The following is an 18,365-nucleotide window of genomic DNA, read 5'->3' on the forward strand; positions in this document are numbered from 1 at the left end:
ATGAGGGTGGAGATGTGACATGTCCCTGCACACAGTAGGTGGGACTCAAGGGCATTGAGGGATGGGCCCATCTGAACAATGGGTGGGCTGAGCCAGGCCATCTCCTGTCCCCCTGCAGGCTGTCCTGAGCCCTGGGGGGCCTCCCAGGGGTCACCTCTGCTGTGTCTTCAGTCAGACCCTGCCAGACCCACAGCCAGATGGGTGGACGGGCTGGGCCGCCGTCTGCCCTGAGTCTGCGAGAGAGAGAGGCTGGGCGAGCAGCTGAGTCGGCAGTGCCAGGCTGTGGCCCGCCCAGGCAGATGTGTGTTCCAGCTGAAGGGGGATCTTTCATGCTCGCCCTGGGAAGATGTCAGTCCAGGCAGGCCGCCAGAGCCCCAGGGCTCTCGGCTGAGAGCAGGGAGGAGGAGGACCCGCAGCCCAGCCCAAGGACCCACCAGGCCTGGAGAGGCAGAATGGCACCCCTCCCCCAGGGACCTGGCCTGGACCTGCAAGTCACAGAGGAGGAGAGGGTCCCAGCCCCTCTCCTGAAGACTCCTCCCCAACACACGGGCTCCACCCTGGGCCAGGCTGCCACCAGCCTCCGTCCCTCCCACCCCGTCTCACCACTTGCCCTGGGCCAGAGCATTCTTAGCATTCATTCATTCATTCATTCATTCACTAAATACTTATGAGGCACCTGATGGGGGCTGGGATTCAGAAGTGAACCTATCAGGCCGCCCCCACCCTGGTGGGGTGACAGTCAACACAGCAGATGTGATGTTTAGCAGACATTGTAGTGTCCGTTAGAAGGGGGTGAGCTCACCCTGAGCCGGGACAGGGGATGAGGAGGTGCTGGGGGGTTGTCTGAAGCCTTGCAGAGTGGGTGGTGTCAGTCAGAGCCAGGACCTGAGGGGAGGACGGAGCCCCGAGCGGCCGGCAGGTGTCGTGGCCTGTGCAAAGGTCCTCAGGCAGGACAGTGCCTGGTTGGTGTGAGGAGAAGGGATACTGAGGACCTGGTGGGTGGGGGCTGTAGGAGATGAGGACCCAGAGGTGGTGGGGGTGGAGTGGGCTGGGGACAAGCCTGGGCAAACAGGAATAAAACCCGAAGTCAGTTCACAGTGAGTGGTCTGTTACCCAAAGCTGCTGGACTCCCACTTCCCGTGGAAGGAAGCCCCAGTCCCTCCCCACCCAGTTTGCCCCACCTCTTCCTCCCCAGTGCTGGGCTCTGGGCACAGGGGCCTCCAGCAGGCCCAGCTGGCCGGGGCCCGAGGCCTTTGCCCTGCTGTCCTGCCCGCAGCTCCCCTCCCCAGCCTCTCAGCACCTCAGCACATGGCCCGTGTTTCCTGCTCATCTGGGGCAGGTCCAGGTCCGAAGCCCTGGAGCCCACAGTTTGGGGGCCCCCTGAGTGCAAAATAGTTAGAGACCAGGGAGACAAAGCCAGGCCAGGGTCTTGGCAGGCCCCGGACCAGGGAGGGGTCTCAGAGTTTAAGCTCCGAGGGCTGCCTGGAAAACTCACCGCCAGACTCGAGCAATACTGACTGTCCCCTCAGCCTTGTGTGGCGGGGCCTGAGTGCCCACATGTGCCGCTGACTTCGGAAGGGGGATGACATCTCCCAGTCTGGGCTGCCCGCACGAGCGCCATTGTACGAGGCAGCGCCCTGGCGTCCAGCCCCGACTGGAGAGTGACCTTAGGTAGGGGGCCCCTCACCCAGGCCTGAGTCTCCTGGCATCTGTGCGATGAGGGTGGGGTCCTCGGCTGACCTGGGATTTCCTTTCCCTGCGGACCTTACTCCCCCCGGGACCCCCACACCCCTGGCCCATTCCTTCTCACCTCTGCCCCCTGCTGCCAGGCGAGACCCCTAAATTCCTCTCTCGCTGCCAGCCGCCATGGGACCTTGGGGTGCCCCCGGTGTACAACAGAGGTGCTCTTCGTCAGGGCCCCCGAGTGGGGGAGGAACGAGGCTGGGGCTTGGGAGGCGCCCCCGATGCCTCCAGCGCAGGGCCCGTCCCCATCCTCGAACGGCTCCCAGTCCAGAGGGCGGTGGGCCCAGGGAAGGGGTGGGCAGCCTGTGCCCCAGAAGGAAGGCACGCCCAGCCCTGCCCCTCTGCCTCAGCGACTGGGACCCCGAGACAGACCCCGGGTCCTGAGCCTCCAGGCATTTGCCAAAGATGATCTCATTGCATCCGGTGACTTCCTGTCCCACCCCTGGGGAAACTGAGGCAGCTCCAGCGGCTGCAGCCAAGAACAGCCCCCAGTGGCACAGGGGGCCGAAGACTGCCAGTGCTCATCAAATGCTCAGTGAGGGAAACATGCAGAGCCGTCTGCCCAGTGGCCCCGTTTGCTGGTCAGGCTTCTCCTAAAAGCACGTGTGAGCAGCGTCCCTCTCTGGGGCCCTGGTCCCCTCTCCACACCACATGCCACCCTCTCCTGTCCCCCAAGGCGCTGCCTGCGGACAATCCCGCACTTTCTGTCTGGACAAAGAAACCAGCAGTCGTTCCCGAGCCCCAAGTGTGTGGGCGCCAGGGGTGCAGCAGGAAGGTGGGCGGAGCCCCAGCTGGGGTGCGGTGAGGACACACACAGACCCCGAGCCGGGGACAACCTCACGTGCCCTCCAACATGGATCCCAGCCTCACCAGCATCCCCAGAGAGGAACCAGCCTCATCATCACCTCCTTCTGTGCTGGCAGAACCCCCGGACCCATGTACACCGTCAGTGCCAACCACGTGGCCCAGTGAACAAGCAGGGATGTACATCCTTTGGACGAGAGAAGTTTAGATGGTGGGTGCCCGGGACCGAGGGCCCAGCGTGTCCAGCTGGGAGGCACACAGGACAGGCAGGGCATCCCAAGACCTCTGTAGACAGGTGCTCCCCTGACTTCCTGGGCCCCAGTGCCCTCGGGGGTGTGCACGTGGTGCCCTCTGGTGGTGGCTGGAGGGAACGGCTGGCCAGCCGCAGCCCCTAGCCCCAGCCCCAGGGCTTCGGGGACCAGCGGGCTCAGTTCCTGTGAACTGGGGGGCATCTCCTCCAGACTGTGCGGTGCAAGGCCCCTGTAAAGGAACCCCTACTCTCCCCGTGGGTGCTCAGGGAAACCAGACCTGCGGGTGACTCTTGTGACACACCTGGTCAGCAGACAGGGGGCAGCCTGGTCCAGCCCAAACCACTCCCCCTGCCCCCCACCCACCCCCATCCCGGGGCTGTGGGATTTGCTGGGCAGAGGCCCTCTCCGTCCCACCTCAGAACCCACTGGGCCTCAAACCGGTGGCCAGGGGGCCAAGTCCGTCAATTTTTGAGGTGTTGGTATGTTGTGATTTGTTTTTCCCAACATTGAAAAATGCAGACTTCACACGTGTGCCCAGATTTCTGGCTTCTCTGGAGATTTGGGAAGAGCTGGCCCAACACTCTGAGACCCCTGCCTCCACTGACCAGTAGGTGGCTTGAGACCCTCACCCAGACCTGCAGGTCTGGCAGGGCTCCAGAGGGGGACATGGGGTGACTACAGCCCCTGGGTGTGGGAAAAGGGTCACCCTGGACAAACCCTTTCCCCTCTGGCACTGTTTCCCCAGGTGTGCCCAGTGGGAGGCCTAGGTGGTACTTACCAGAGTCCCAGGGCTCTGCCCCACCTCCTATGACCTCCTGCTCCCCCACCCCCTTCAACCCCACCTATGCTTCCCCATTCGGCCCAGCTACCGGGATGCAGGTTGGGTAAGCAGGCAACCCCCTTCTCCCCCCGGGGGCTGGTGCAGAGCTGCTCCTGGGGTTCTCTGGGCTGCCCCCCATCCCCAGCTAGAGTCCCAAGAGGGGCACCCCGCCCCCACCCCAGATGTGCCTCCGGACTCGCAGCTCCAGAGCGAGGTCCCAGCTGCTCACCTGCCCCTCAGACCACCGAAGGCACCGGGAGCGTTCTGACTAGGACAGCTGGGTGCCTGGCAGCGGTGGCTAATGGCTGCCCATCCCGACCTGGGGGCCCGTGGGAAGGATGCCCTGGTTTTGTCCAGATACCCTTTGAAGGGCAGAAGCAGGCTTACAAGAACTGGAGAGCCAGTCCTGCTGCAGTGGTCCGTCCACCACTCCCGGCTTTACCCACCACCCAGCCCCCATGCACCCTAACCTCGTTACGCCTCACCGGCTGAATGCCCCACGAGCTTTCTTGGTGAGACCCAGGCTCGGCGCAGACAGGAGCCGGGAGAGGATGAGGGGTCACACTTTATTGGGGAGTAGGAAGGTAGGGTGGGGAGAGAGGCCCATCACAGTGGCTCCTGCTCTGAGAAGAGCAGCAGACACCCTCTTCCTGGGTGTGTGGACGGGGCAGCGGTGAGGGTGACGCCCTCAGGGCGGCCACGTGCTCAGACCTGCAGTGACCCGACAGCACTGGCTTCTCACGGCAGGATGCTTGGCACTGCGGCTCCGCCTGGGACCTTCTGTAAAGGGCAGGGACTTGGCTCTGGCCCCACACAACCGAGCAGCCTCAGGAGGTGGATCTGGGGCGGGAGCCTCAGAAAAAGGGCCGTCTGTCCTCCACACCCAGACCAGGAGACCAACAGCCCAGGGGATGCGAGGGGATGGGTGGTGGGGGCGGCAGGGGCCTCACACAAACCTCACGACTCCCCTGGGGGGCTCACGAGATGGTTAAAAAAGAAAAGCAAAGCCCCTAAGGGGCAGAATTCTACACACAGAAAACCCTAGCTTAGTTTTTCTTTAAAAAGGTGAGAAAACGTGATTTGAATGCACAACATGGTTTGCTTTTGCCAGGTGGGTTTCCATAAGAGGAAAGGGCACGGGGTTGTGCAAACGCTGGGATGGGCGCCTGCAGACTGGTCCTGCGGGGAAGGGGAAGGGGAAGGGGAAGGGGAAGGGGCACTCGGACCAGCCTCAGGAGCAGGAGCCCCACCCTCGGCCGCCCCGCCCTCCCCTCCCCTCCCCTCCCCCCTCACCTCTCAGCTGGAGTTCCTCTGGCGAACGTTCTTGTCTTTGTCGTTCACGTGGTGCCCGCTGCTCTTCCTGGTGACGGGAGGACCAGACAGCTGCCCCTCATGCCTCCCAGCTCTGCCCAGCGACCCGCCCGCCCCCAGCAAGGCAGGGACTTACAGTGGCGCAGAGCCAGCGTCCTCATCTGTGCAGGTGCCACATGCAAGAGAGGAGAACGGGCTGTCAGCGGCGGGTCTGCACACCAGGCCACGCACCGGGCGGCCCCATCCCGCAGGGCGCTGCCCTCAGCTTCCCCGACTGCAATGTGGGGGCCAGCCCGCCCCAGGACACGCACCCTCACGTGAGCTGTCTGGGGTCTCAGTGTGAGGGGCACCTGGGGGCCCTGCCTGGCCCCCAGCCCCGCCCACGGGCAGGCGCCCCAGTGGCCCCATCACACAAGGCCAGGGGCTCCCTTGGTGCCACAGCCCTGGGCCCAAAGCAGCCTCCACAGGCGGAGACCAAGCCAGTGGAGGAGCACTCACCGCGGAGGACGCCTGCTGGCAGCCCAGTGAGGAGGAGAGAGGGGCAGGTGAGGCCGTAAGGGCCGACAGACACCCCCAGCCAGGGAAGGGGGCAGGTGCCCCAGGGAGGCCCTGGGACACGGTGGCCAAGGGGGCTGACCCTCAGCCCCACACTCCCGGATAGCGGCCCCGGCCCCAGGGGTCCCCCCACCAGGAGGGGAGCAGAGGGTGTGTGGGGCCGGCTCACCATCTAGGACCTCGTCCGGCTTCCGCCGCTTCTCGTAGATGAAGATGATGGTGACCAGCACAAGCACCTCGGCCACGATGCCCAGGAAGGGCCAGAGGGCGGCGAAGCGGTTGCGCACGCGCAGCGTGATGACCGCCTGGCCAGCGCCCTCTGAGTTGGTGCCGTTGCAGACATACTTGCCGGGGTCTGAGCTCAGGTCCAGGTCTGGGATATGCAGCTCCGTCCTGGTCTCCGAGGAGACCACGAAGAACTTGTTCTGGGAGCTGTTAGCGATGGCCTGGTCCCCAGAGTCGGTCATCTTGGACCACAGCCAGTCGGCGACGGGCGGGAAGGAGTCCGACTTGCAGGCCAGCACCACAGTCTCCCCCTCGGTGGCGTGCTCCGACTTCTTCACCGCCTTGACGCTGGGGGGCCCTGCAGGGAGGAGGGCGAGCTGGAGTCTGACCCCGGGGCCGCGGGGCCGGAGATGGAGCCGCCCTGCCCGCCTCCACCCCAGCCCCTCAGGCCCGGGGCCCCCAGGAGCCCACCCTTCACTTCCAGGTCGGTGCGGCCCGCATGCTCTGGAAGGAAGATGCAGGAGTACTGGCCCGAGCGGTCGTCCGAGTCCACGCTGCAGGCAGACGCGGTGAGCGGGGTGTGAGCCGAGAAGCTTCTGTCCAAACCCTGCCGGGCAGGGGCGGGGGGTGTCTCCCCGGGGAGGAGGGACCAGGAGGTGCAGGGGCGGCAGGCGGCTTACCCCACACCCACATCCAGGAGCCCTGGGCTTCCAGAGCCGCTCCTCCCCCCAGACAAGGCTCCGCAGTGGCCCCGGTGGTGCTCAGAACCCAGCAAGCCAGGAACCGGGGTCCCCAGGGCGCCGGAAGGAAGGACGGGTCTTGGAGGTGGTGAAGTCTGGCAGCCACTGGACCCCCCTGCATCCCGGGCCTCGGCCGTCTCCAAACCCCTGTCTGAGCCCGTTCCCAACATCTTTCCAGAGCCAGCCCACCGACTACAACCTCCGTACTCGCTGACCAGAGGCCCTGGAGACCAAGCAGGCCCCGCCCTTTCCTGCTGGGGCAGCCTCACTCACTCGTACTCCGTCCTCAGGCCGGGCAGCGCATCCTCCTTTAGCACCTTGCCCCCCTTCACCCAGCGGTGGCCCACAATCTCGGTGGCGCTGTGATTCAAGGTGCATGTGAGGCGGGTTCTGGAGCCATCATCATCTACGGAAGTCCAGATCCTGCTCCCTGGGCAGCCAAAGAAGAGAAGAGAATGGCGTCAGGGGAGAACCCAAAGAGTCTGCCACTTCTCCCAACCCCAACTCCCCAGAGGGAGAGAAGCCAGGGCTGGTACCCAGGGCCCGGAACCGCATGGGGCTCCTGGAAGGCCCTCCCCTCGGGGTCTGGGGCAGGATTCTGCCAGGAATTGTCCTAACTGGCTGGGCCTTGGGCGTGGGAACAGCAGCAGCGCCCACCCCGGTCCCAGAACAAGGACCAGGGCAGCGACTGCTGGGTCCAGCCCCGCAGCCCCGAAAGGCCTTTTCGGAAAGTTGAAGTCCATCACCGCCCAGGTCACCACCCCCGCTCTGGGTAGTCTTGCATGTTCCCCCTCTCTCTCACAACCAAGGCAAGGCCACCCGGGGTGGGTGGGACAGGTGTGCTCAGGCCACGGGGGCCAGGGGGCTGCAGCGGCCCCGTCCTGGAGGTGCCTGCTTCCCAGAAGGCCGCATGTGCCACAAACCCCCATACAAATGACAGTCTGTCCTCCTGCCTGGGACGCTGGTGCGACTCCCAGCAGCCCTTCCGCTCAATTTCCAACCAGGCAAGCCTCCCCATTCAATACGACCTTCTCTTTACGAACCAAAGTGTAAAGCCAGTTAGAACCAGACAGTGAGAAGCACGCTGACAGTTCTGGAGCCAGGAGACTGGGCTTGAGCTGGGGAGGGCTCCTCTCCGGGGACCAGGGGCAGGAGACCCCAGACCTCTGGGCGTTCAGGGAGGGGGCCAGGATGGCAGACCAGAATGAGGACCCCTTTGCTGGGGGTCAGGCCGCACCTCCAGATGCTGACCTTCATTGAATGTCCACACCAGAGCCCTATCCCAGGGCTGGGAGCAGGTGTCCTGGGGATACTCCTGTCAAGCCACCCGGGATCCCGGGGCAGCACAGGGCTGCCCGCGCTGTCCTTGGGGACAGTGGGGACTTTATAAAGCCGGGTCCAAGGCACAGTGGTGTCTACCAGGTAGCGCCTGTTTCTCCAGAACCGTCACCCGAGGCGACCCTTGGAGAAGGCCACGCCCACAAGACTTGGGCACAGAGGGAGCCGGCCCAGAGGCCTCTGGCATAAAATGAGGTGAAAGCAGAATCCAGGCCTGCACTGGAACAGTTCAGCCAGTAGGAAAGCAGCCAGGCTGCGGGGCCCCAACACCCACCGGGCAGGCCGCCACCCCAGACTCCCGCTTCCTCACTGGGGTCACACGGTGACTTCTGACGGCACAACTGTGTGAGCACAGACAAAGCACATGAAGCTAAGCAGAATGATCACAGGTCATGACCCCCGGCTGGACTTGGCACCAGGAACCCTCCGGCTGACGCCCAATAGTCCAACCCAGAGGCAAGATGTCCTGACAGCACGAGAAGATGGTGTCCGGCCGCACAGGACAGCAGAGCCTGCTCGGGCTCCCCCGTCCTCATGGACTCCTTAGTCGCTAAGAAAATTAAAGCTCAAATCCCAGCACAGACTTCACAGCTGGGCCGCTTTCTGCAACGACTGCGGGCACAGCACACGTCTCCTTGGGCATCTGAGATCGCGCCTGGGCCTGTGTGTTAGGTCCTGGGTGGGCTGGCCGCACGCAGGCCCCAGCGCCCCGGCTGCATTCTGGTCCGGGGGACGCCAGCCTCCTTTGGGTGGAAGAGGCGGGACCCGAGGCCAGAGCGTGCACAGAACACGTGCAGGGCCTGGCGGGGCCTCTTCCTGAGCCGCCAGCCCTCACCGCCCCGCCTCTGGCCACCTGCTGGCTCTTTCTTCAAAAGGGGACAGGATGTCTCAGAAGTCCGGGCCAGCAGGGACTGAAGCAAAGGAGGCCCCTCTGCAGCTCCAGGTGCTCCTCGCTCCTGGGGGCACACCCGCAGCAGTGCCCGCACGTGTGCATGGACACGTAGGTGCAGAGGCACACGCGGCACATGCGTGTGCACCGGCCGTGTAGGAGAGCACACCTGGCTGGCCACAAGGCCCCGGGGACAGGCCGACCTTCACGTCCGCCCACTGGCAACTCAGGCCTCAGGCCAGGCGGTTACAGGCAGACAAAGGCGTGAGGCTGGACCTCTGCGTCACTTTCACCAAAGGCCTCCGGAAACCCGCATTTCTCCGTCAAGATTTCCCAAGACTGCAGAACCAGCAGCTCCGTACAGAGCTGGGAGGTGAGTCAGGGCAGGAAGTGAGGCCAGAGGTGGCGCTTCGCCCAGACAGGGCCTGCCTCTGCACCCTAGAGCCTCGGACAGGGGTGCTCAGGCAGGTCTTACCCAGGCCCCACCCTGCCTCCTGGAGGAGAGAGGAGTGCCCGCAGGTCTCCTCCAGGTGGCAGCAGGGCGGGGCCTCAGCTCTCAGAGAGGGGCAGAGGTGGGCCCCAACTCCACCCCTCCCAGGGGTCTGCAGAGGCCAACGGGCTGGCCAGCCTGGCCCGGGAGAGCCCTCCCTGCCTGAGGCCCCGCAGGCCAACACCCCTGTCCTGGCCGGAGGGACACACGCAGCAAGGGAGCCAGCCCGTCCGCCCCAGTCATCTGCCACATGCCGGTCACCCATCCTCAACAGGCTGGGTCACTCCAAGGTGGGTACTGGGTTGTGGCCCCCAGGGCCACCGCAGAGACTGCTGCCACTGGGGATGTAACATCTGTGACGCTGACAGGTCACTGGGACAGGGCCATTAGAAAGAATGCCTCAAAATGCTCCTCAGGGGGCGGTGATGGAAAAAGGGTGAAAAGCCCACCCTCCACAACCCCCAGCCACGCCCAGCGCCCAGGAGGCCCAGGGCAGCACCCCCAAAAACTCACAAGGGCCCCGGCCGTGCACAGGCAGGCCCTCCCAGAGCCCTGGGAACCCGAGAGCGCCTGACCTTCCTTCCCGACCATGTGACTGCAACCCATGTTTTCAAGTAAAGTCACCTTCATCTAAAAACAGCCACCCCTCCTCTGTGCCCACTCGGCAGCCGGGCCGGGCAGGGCGCAGGGCCAGGCAGGCCTTGGGTACACATCCTGGAGGGAGCTATCGGGACGAGGCGGTGGCCAGGAGAGACCGCCTCTGGGAGGCCAGCCCCGGGCTGCTCACCCCTCCAATCCTGCGGGCTCGGGGCTCCGGCCCCTCACCCAAGGCTCAGAGAGGGACCCAGCTAGCAAGTCCGTGCCTGCCCACCAGCCGCGCCAGGACCACGGGGCCCTGCACAGCCTGGAGAGCAGGGCTCTCCCAGCAGGAGGACCAACCTGGGGCCTCAGGCGATGGGGGCACCGAAGACACCTGCTCCAGCAGAGTCCCCTGAGGCAGGTTTCTGGAGAGCTGACCTGGCCAGGAAAGGCAAACACTGCCACGAACTCACTCACCCCAGGCAGAAAAAGGACGCGTGACCCAGACTTTCAGGTCTTTCCCAGAGTCCCTGGGAAAGGTGGAAAGTGAAAAAGGAGGACAAGGCACAGATACAGTCCCAGGGGGATTCAGACTCGGCGTAAATAAACCAGGACCGCCCACTGCACACACTCACGTGGTGTGAGTGTGTAAGAGCAACCCCACAGACAAGGGTGATGGGTCGGAGGAGCTGTGCCCCCAGCAGAAAACCGAGGGCCCTCCTTCCCCGCTGGCTGGCGAGGGCTGCGTCTAAAGGGATCAGGCTGCCAGGCACTCACCTTGCCTGCCAGGGGCCTCGTCCACAGGGCGGTCAATAAATGGCCGTTTTGATTATGAGGCAAAAGAAAGAGGCGAACTGAGATCTAAAAGTAGGTCAGCAGTAAGCCGGTGAAGCTTCTCTAAGGGGCAGCCCCTCCCATGCCCCAGGGCAGCTGCCACCCCCCTCAGAGCCCACCTGCTCCTGCCTCCCTTGTGGGAAGAGCCCCAGACCCTGCTGGTCTGCACTTTGTTCTCTACACGCTGGTCACTATAAATCGTTAACCCAGAACCAAACGGGAAGTCGCGCTCCATACAGGAAAAAAAATCTCTTTCAGGCAAAAGAGAGGCTGCCCTGCTTTCTCCCAGAAAAGCACGCCTTAACCCATTTTGCTGTGAGCATTCTCTAAACCACGTCTGCCCACCCATCAGGCTGCCCTTCCCGTGAGGAGCTCCGTTTGAGAGTCTGTGAAAACAGTCCCCCCACAGCTCCTGCTCTGAGCCGGGGGTCTCACGGTGACCTTAGAACACCTCCCCTCCCGGCCGGGGCCTCCGTTTCCATCCCTGTAAAAACAGGAAGGTGGACCAGCCTCCACCTTCTTCTGGGCCCCGAAATCAGACAAAAACGAAAGAAGCATAGTGTATGCCTCCCCACAAGGGTTTAAGTGTTCGGGCGACTCCAAGGACAAGTGCAGAGCCAGAGCGAGACACGGGACCTAAATCCCGGGAAGAAGGACAATCCCTCCGGCCGGAAAGCCGACCCGGCTCAGGGGCCGTCACGTGCCTGGGTGCCCGCGCCCCCGTGAGGACAATAGCCCACCTCCCGGATGACAGCCAGGGCCTGGGCGCCCGGGGGCTCCCCTGCGGCCCCCGCCCAAGCACTCCGAGCAGGAAAGTCCCTCCTAAGCTGCCTCGCGCAGATCGGTTTCAGCTCGGAGTCTCCCTCCCCATCCCCCAGGCGGGGTCTCCCTCCACCGGCCGGGTTCTCCTCCCTCTCGCCCGGGCTGGGGTCTCCCCTGGAGCAGAGGGCGGGCCACCCCCAGCCAGGCCAGGCCAGACCACCAGCAGGCTTCGCGCCCCCTCCCCAAGGTCCTTACCTGCCCCGAAGTCGCCCTGAGCGCTCAGCAGTACGAGCCCCAGCACCACGAGCCGCACAGCCTCCATGTCCCGCCGTCCCGCCGTCCCCGCGCAACCGCCGCCCGCGGCGCTATAAGAACCAGACAGCCGCCGGTCGCGCGCACGCAGGCGGCGTCACGGGGCGGGGCGCGCACGGTGAGTCGGCCACCACCTGCGCACGCGCGCGGACGCATGTACGCACGCGCGGACCCGGCCGACTCGCGCTACGGAAGCCGAATGGGCGGCACCACGTGACCACCCGGGTGGGCCACGCGCTGCGGCCAGGGGCGAGGCTACGTTGCTAGGAAACGGGGCGGGGCCTGCGAGACCGGGCGGGGGCCAGCTGTCTTTCCAAGTTTAAGATCTTAACTTTACGCTCAAAGTGTAAATTGCTCAACTTATGTGTACTTTGCCATAGTGCAAAAAATTTAAAGAGAATCGAGGGAGGCGATGGGGATCCCTGTGAACAGGTGGGATGTGTCCCCTGGGGTGAGGCTGCCAGATTTAGCAAATAAAAATAGCTGGACAGCAGTTAAGTTTGAGTTTCAAGCAGAGAATGAGTAATTTCTTAGTGTAAGTGTCCCGTGCGGTGTTTGAACACAGTTTTGCAAGGAAAGTATCACCATTTACCTGATTCAAATGTAACTGGCCGTCCTGTATTTGGCTGGAACACCTACGCTGAGGTCCCCGTGTTTTACAACAAATACTTCTAAAAATGACAAAATACTTTCAAACAAAACCAGGGTATGCAGTCTTTGTGACCTTGGATTAGGCAATGGTATCTTACATATGTCACCAGAAGCACAAGCAACAGCCACAAAAAATCAGATAAATTGGAATTCATCAAAATTAAAAACTTTTGTGCTTCAGAGAAGAAAGTGAAAAGACAACCCAAGGAATGGGAGAAAATACTGGTAAATCATGTATCTGATAAGGGACTTGTATCTAGAATATATAAAGAACACTTACAACTCAACTCTTTTTTTTTAACTCAAGTTAAAAAAAAAAATTTATTTTTTTGGCTCCTGCATGGGGGATCTTCGTTGCCGCGCGTGACGTCTTCGTTGCGGCGTGCAGGATCTTTTTTTTTTTTTTTTATTGCGGCTTGTGGGCTCTTCATTGTCGCATGTGTGCTCTTAGTCGTGGCATGCAGGATCTAGTTCCCTGACGAGGGATGGAACCCGGCCCCCCTGCATTGGGAGCGTAGAGTCTTAACCACCGGACCACCAGGGAAGTCCCTTAACTCTTAAAAAGGACAAATAACCCAATTAAAAAATGGACGAAGGATCTGAAAACACACTTCTCCAAAGAAGACATGCAAATAACATTAGCACATGAGAAGTTGCTCAGGGGAAGGCAGGCAGAAACCACAGTGAGACACCACTTCACACCCACCACGATGGCCCTCATCAGAAGGGTAGAAAATAACAAGATGAGGAAGTGGAACCCTGGGCAGGGCTGGTGAGGAGGTGAAATGGTGCAGCTGCTCCTCAAAAGGTTAAACGGAGTGACCACCTGACCCAGCAATGCCAGCGCTAGGTGCGTGCTGCAGAGAACTGAAAACTCACGTCCATACAGAAACTTCTGCTGCAATGTTCACAGCAGCACAACAGCCAAAAAGTGGAACAGCCCGAATGCCCATCAATGGGTGAATGAATAAAGAAAATGTGGTCCCTCCACACACAGGAACATGACTCAGCCACGAAAAGGGGTGAAGCCCTGACACTCGCTACCACGTGGATGGACCCCGAGAACACGATGCTCAGTGAGAGAAGCCAGACACAGGAGGACACACGATGTGTGTGATTCCACTGATGGGAAACGTCCAGGACAGGCAGATCCACAGGGACAGACAGTGGGTTCGTGGTTGTCGGGGCTGGGGAGGGGGAGGGGGTGACTGCTCACGGGGACGGGGTTGCTTTTTAGGGTGATGAAATGTTCTAAAACTGATTGTGAGGCTGAGTGCTCAACTCTGTGAATGTACCAGAGCTGTTTACGCTTTCATGGGTGAATTGTATGGTATGTGAATCATCTCAATTAAAAAAATGGGGTGATGTCGATCAGGGGCCACCGCTTTAGATGAGGGGCCAGGTGGCCTCTTGGAGGTGACGACATTGGAGGTGACACGTGTATGAGGAGGGGCAGCAGCCCCTGGAGGGCTGAGCTGTGAGTCTGGGAGCAGCCTGTCGGGGGCAGGGCAGCGGGAGGCAGCTGGAGGAGGAGCCTGGGCAGAGCCGGCTCACGGCCCGGGATCCTGGAGGAAAAGGCTGGAAGGGTGTGGCAGAGGGGCCAGGACAGAGGCCTCTCCTCCTGGAGATTCACTGGCAGGCTCAGCAAGGCTGCACGGAGCGGGGTCGAGAGGGACGTGCGGGAGGAGGGGGGCAAGCAGCCAGCTGGCCTCAAAGCACCTCCGGGCCTGGGCGGACCTCTGTGCCCCCGTCGGCCCAGAGCCGGGCTGAGGGCGGATCTCGTGGGAAATCGTGGGGTTGCCAGAACACAGTGGTGCCTCCCTGCCCCCTCCCTCCTCAGCTGGGTCCTGGCTCCAGCCGGGTCAGGAGGGTCCCATGTCCCCTTCTGCTTCTAAGAAGAGGCCTTTCAGGATCAGCCCAGGCAAGGGTGGCCAGATTCAGCAAATAAAAACACACGACACCCAGTTACATTTGAATTTCAGATTTGCGAAAAATCACTAATTATTTAGTATAATATATCCCACACACTATCTGCTGTATACTTACACTAAAAACGATCTGTTGTCCATCTGAAATTCAGATGTCACTGGTTGTCCTGCAGCCCTGTGTTCCACGGGGCACCTCTGACCCTGCCTGTCGAAAGCAGCCGATCCGGTCACCCTTAACTCTCCTCTTCGCCCCCCCAACTCTCTGTCCTTGTGTGCACCCCGTGCACACCCCGTGCTCCTTGCCGGCTGTGCGTGCGTGCAGGGACACGCACAGCCGGCAAGGCCTGGGCTTGCGGACGCCCCTAATTGGCCATGGGAGAGCCAGGATCCTCCCTGGGTCTCCCCCACTGGCCTCTGAGGCCTGCGGGCGCCTTGGGAGCGGTCCAGAGATCCACAAACAGAAGGGCAAGGAAAGCGCCTCCCAGGTCTGCTGTTGGCACAGACGGGCCACCGCTGGCTCTAGCCAGGCAGGAAGAAGGAAGAGCCAAACTCCTCCCTGGGGCCCGGCCCCGCCGACCCTCGGGCCTCAGCGCCCTCACCTCCCCCGCGCTTGGCTCCAGCCTTGCTGGCACTGTCCCTGGCCCCGAGCCTTTGCCTGGCTGTGCCTGTCACCCGGCACGCCTTCCCGGGTCTCCGCCCGGCCCTTTCCACCTGGCCCTGGCTGCCTCCGAGCCGTCCTTTCTCCAGGCCTCATACTCAGGACACCAGCCACCGTCCTGTCCCTGGATGTCTGCTTTGGTTTGTTTGCTTTCTACTTCTTCCTATGAAACGTTTTGAACGCAAAGACAAGGGGAAAGAAAACATGAGGGTTTTATTCTCTGTCACACCCATCTGTCCATTGCTAAAATGTTCCAGCTTAAGGTTTCTGTTTTAAAAAAATAATAATTTATTTATTTATTTATTTATTTTTGGCTGTGTTGGGTCTTTGTTGCTGCCTGCCGGCTTTCTCTAGTTGTGGCGAGCGGGGGCTACTCTTCCTTGTGGTGCGCGGGCTTCTCATGGTGGTGGCTTCTCTTTGTTGCAGAGCACGGGCTTCAGTAGCTGTGGCACGCGGGCTCAGTAGTTGTGGCACGCGGGCTCAGTAGTTGTGGCTCGCGGGCTCTAGAGCGCAGGCTCAGTAGATGTGGTGCACCGGCTTAGTTGCTCCGCGGCATGTGGGATCTTCCCGGACCAGGGCGCCAGCTCGAACCCGTGTGCCCTGCATTGGCAGGCAGATTCTTAACCACTGTGCCAGCCGGGTAGTCCCCAGCTTAAGGTTTTCAGTGCGTTTTTCTGAGAGGGTGGAGTTTGAAATCCAGCCCTTCCCCAGGTGGTGACTGGTGGTGAGGGTGTGGATTTTATGCTGAGGAGCCCTGGGAGGGATCCGAGCGAGGGAGGGTCTTAGTCTTCTATCTTCCTTGTGTTGTAGACGGGTCCGGGGCTGGGGGGAGAGGGTCCTGGGCAGGGAAGGCGTGGAACTGGGGGTACAGGATGGTGCAGTGGTTGCTTCCAGACCTGAGAATGGGGCCTTCCTTATTTGGAAAAAACGTCTTTGCAGATGTAACTAAATTAAGGGTCTTGACATGAGCTAATCCTGGATGAGGATGGCCCTGAATCCAATGACCTTATAAGAGACAGACACAGGGACTTCCCTGGTGGTCCAGTGGTGGAGACTCTACCTTCCAATGCAGGGGGTGTGGGTTTGATCCCTGGTGGGGGCACTAAGATCCCACATGCCTCTGGGCCAAAAAACCAAAACGTCAAACGGAAGCAATATTGTAACAAATTCAACAAAGACTTTAAAAATGGTACACATCAAAAAAAAAAAATCTTTAAAAAGTAAAAATAAAATAAAAAATCGGAGACAGACTCAGAGGAGAAGCCACGTGAAGATGGAGACAGAGGCTGGGGTGATGGGACCACAGGCCCAGGACACCAAGGACCGTGGGCCACACCAGGAGCTGGGAGGGGCGGGAAGGACCACCCCCCCACCCCCACTCCCCAGAGCAAGCACAGCCCTGCCCACACCCCGTCTCAGACTTGTGGCCTTCAGAACCGTGAGAACATAATTTCTGCTATGTAAGCAGCCCAGCTTGTGGCGCTCTGCTGCAGCGGCCCCAGGAGATGGTACAGAGGGTTGGGTGGTCGGTTACTTTAGCGCTCGGGTTGACTGACATGGCCGGTGGGGTGGGCAGGGCGGATGCCAAGCTGGGAGCCAGGGGAGGCTCCCTGCAGGCTGGGGCCAGTCCAGCTCCGGCTTCAAGGGCAGACACGCCCGGGAGGGATTTACAGAAGCTGCTGCCCTCTGACCTCCTTTGGCTTCTCCTCCTTAACTACTGCTCTCCCTGGAAAAGTGACAGGCGGTTCCCCCAGATGAACGTGGCCGGGGGCTGGTGATCTTTCCTAGCAAACAAGTCCGATAGGTAAAAACAAGACAAAACAAAACAGAACAAAGCATCTGAAAGTGAGAGATGATCCAGCCTCCCCCGCCGAGATGGCGGAGAATTCAGAGATTCTTTCCCTGCACAGTTGTGATGCACAATGTCCTGAACACCTGGGGCGCTGCTGTCAACGGAAGCCCTCCCTGGGCCTCGCGGGGGCTGAGCCTTAAGGTGTCCTGGCGTTTCAAGGCTTCCTCACCCTGTTTGCTGATGTCTTTGTCCTGGTGGAACAAGGGGAGGGTTCTCTGTTTCTCAGCAGTTTATTTTGAGAAGTCCTCAAACCTACAGAGGCACCCTGGGGACAGCAGCCCCCTGCACCTGGATTCTCAGCCAGGGGCCTTGGCCACGTGCGTGCCCCAACCCCTTCCTCTGTCTCCGTCTCTCTCTGTCCCTCTCTGTCTCTCCGTGTCTCTGTCTCTGTGTTTCCCTCTCACATTTTCCAGAACCATTTGCGCGTGAGGACACCACCGCCTTCACCCTAAGACGCGACACGAAGGCTGGGATCCGAAGACCCGTCTGAGGTCTCCCTGTAAATTAATGTTGGATCTTCCCTGCGGTCCAGTCTCCCTGAAGGCCCCAACCTCAGCCCTTATGGCAATTTTTTCCCAGGCCCTGGGGACACTGCATTGAGCTGTCCTGTTGCTTTCCTGGCCCTTATTCCAGGACACAACACAGTTGCTGTGAGCGGCCAGGTGTAGGGTTGCTTTTGGGAAACGCGCTCCCTGCAGGGTTCCTCTCCCACCGTCCCCCAACCCCCAGCCGGTCAGCTGAAACCGGCAGAGACCAGAGACCCCGCCCAGCCCTGCCACTCGCTCGTGCCCTTTGACCCCCTGTGGTGATGCCCTGGTGCCCTGAGTCCCCCAGTATGTCCTGCTGCCAGTGCCTCACTCTGTCCCTTTAAGGCGCTCAGGCTCCTGCTCACCTGGGCGTGGGGTGGGGCTCAGCTGGGCGAGAGGCAACAGCTGTGGACGAAGATAAGCTTCCCCCTCCAGGGCGCCGGGCCTCCAAACACCGCCTGGCCTCCACTGATCTCCGTCCAGCTGGAGCCACCCCAGGTCCCTGCCGCCGGCCCTCCCTCCTCCCAATCAGGGACTTACTGGAGGATGGCGCAGATCCCTGAAAACTGCAGGGTCCGGTGGCCCTGGTGGCGGTGTGATGCCGAAATCCTTCCGCAGCTGAACTGCGGGAAGGCGGCGGCCAGCGAGGGCAGCCGCGCACCCACAGCCGCCAAGGGCGCCGGGACAGCCCTCGTGTCCCTCGACGGATAAGTGGACAAGTGCCATGTGGTCCCTCCACACATGGGAACGTCACTCAGCCTGAAAAGGAGAGAAGCCCTGACACTCGCCACCACGTGGACGGACCCTGAGGACACGATGCTCAGTGAGAGAAGCCAGGCACAGAAGGACACACGGGGTGTGACTCCACTGACAGGAAACGTCCAGAACAGGCAGGGAACGTGCAAAGTGCCAACCGTGCCAGCTCTAGAGGTGGGGGATACCGCCGCTCTCTGCAGGGTCTTCAGCTTTTCTGCAGGCTGGAAGATGCACACAGGAAAGGCTGGGGTGCGCCCAGTGGGGTCAGATGCTCAGCCCTCTCCCTTGGCTGGGAGCGCAGTGAGTGCGGCACTGGCTTTGTGAGGCCCCAAACCTTCAG

The 18,365-nt window shown here is 61.4% G+C and overlaps 1 protein-coding gene across 2 annotated transcripts; it reads right to left on the bottom strand.

The window, feature by feature from the left end:
* Positions 1-4,165: 4,165 nt before the first annotated feature.
* Positions 4,166-11,755, bottom strand: BSG (basigin (Ok blood group)). Of its 2 annotated transcripts, none has more exons than XM_082380693.1 (7): positions 11,597-11,755; positions 6,723-6,879; positions 6,181-6,263; positions 5,654-6,067; positions 5,066-5,090; positions 4,912-4,978; positions 4,166-4,398 (listed from the first exon to the last, which is right to left on the bottom strand). In XM_082380693.1, exons 1-6 carry the CDS (start codon positions 11,661-11,663, stop codon positions 4,915-4,917), a joined length of 810 nt encoding a protein of 269 aa, XP_082236819.1. In that variant the 5' UTR covers positions 11,664-11,755; the 3' UTR covers positions 4,166-4,398; positions 4,912-4,914. The 2 variants fall into 2 exon arrangements, with proteins under 2 accessions (XP_082236819.1, XP_082236820.1); XM_082380694.1 differs by having other exon boundaries at positions 4,166-4,421.
* Positions 11,756-18,365: the final 6,610 nt, after the last annotated feature.

Source organism: Balaenoptera borealis, assembly GCF_965194805.1.
Source record: "Balaenoptera borealis genome assembly, chromosome: 2".
NCBI classification, from domain to species: domain Eukaryota; kingdom Metazoa; phylum Chordata; class Mammalia; order Artiodactyla; family Balaenopteridae; genus Balaenoptera; species Balaenoptera borealis.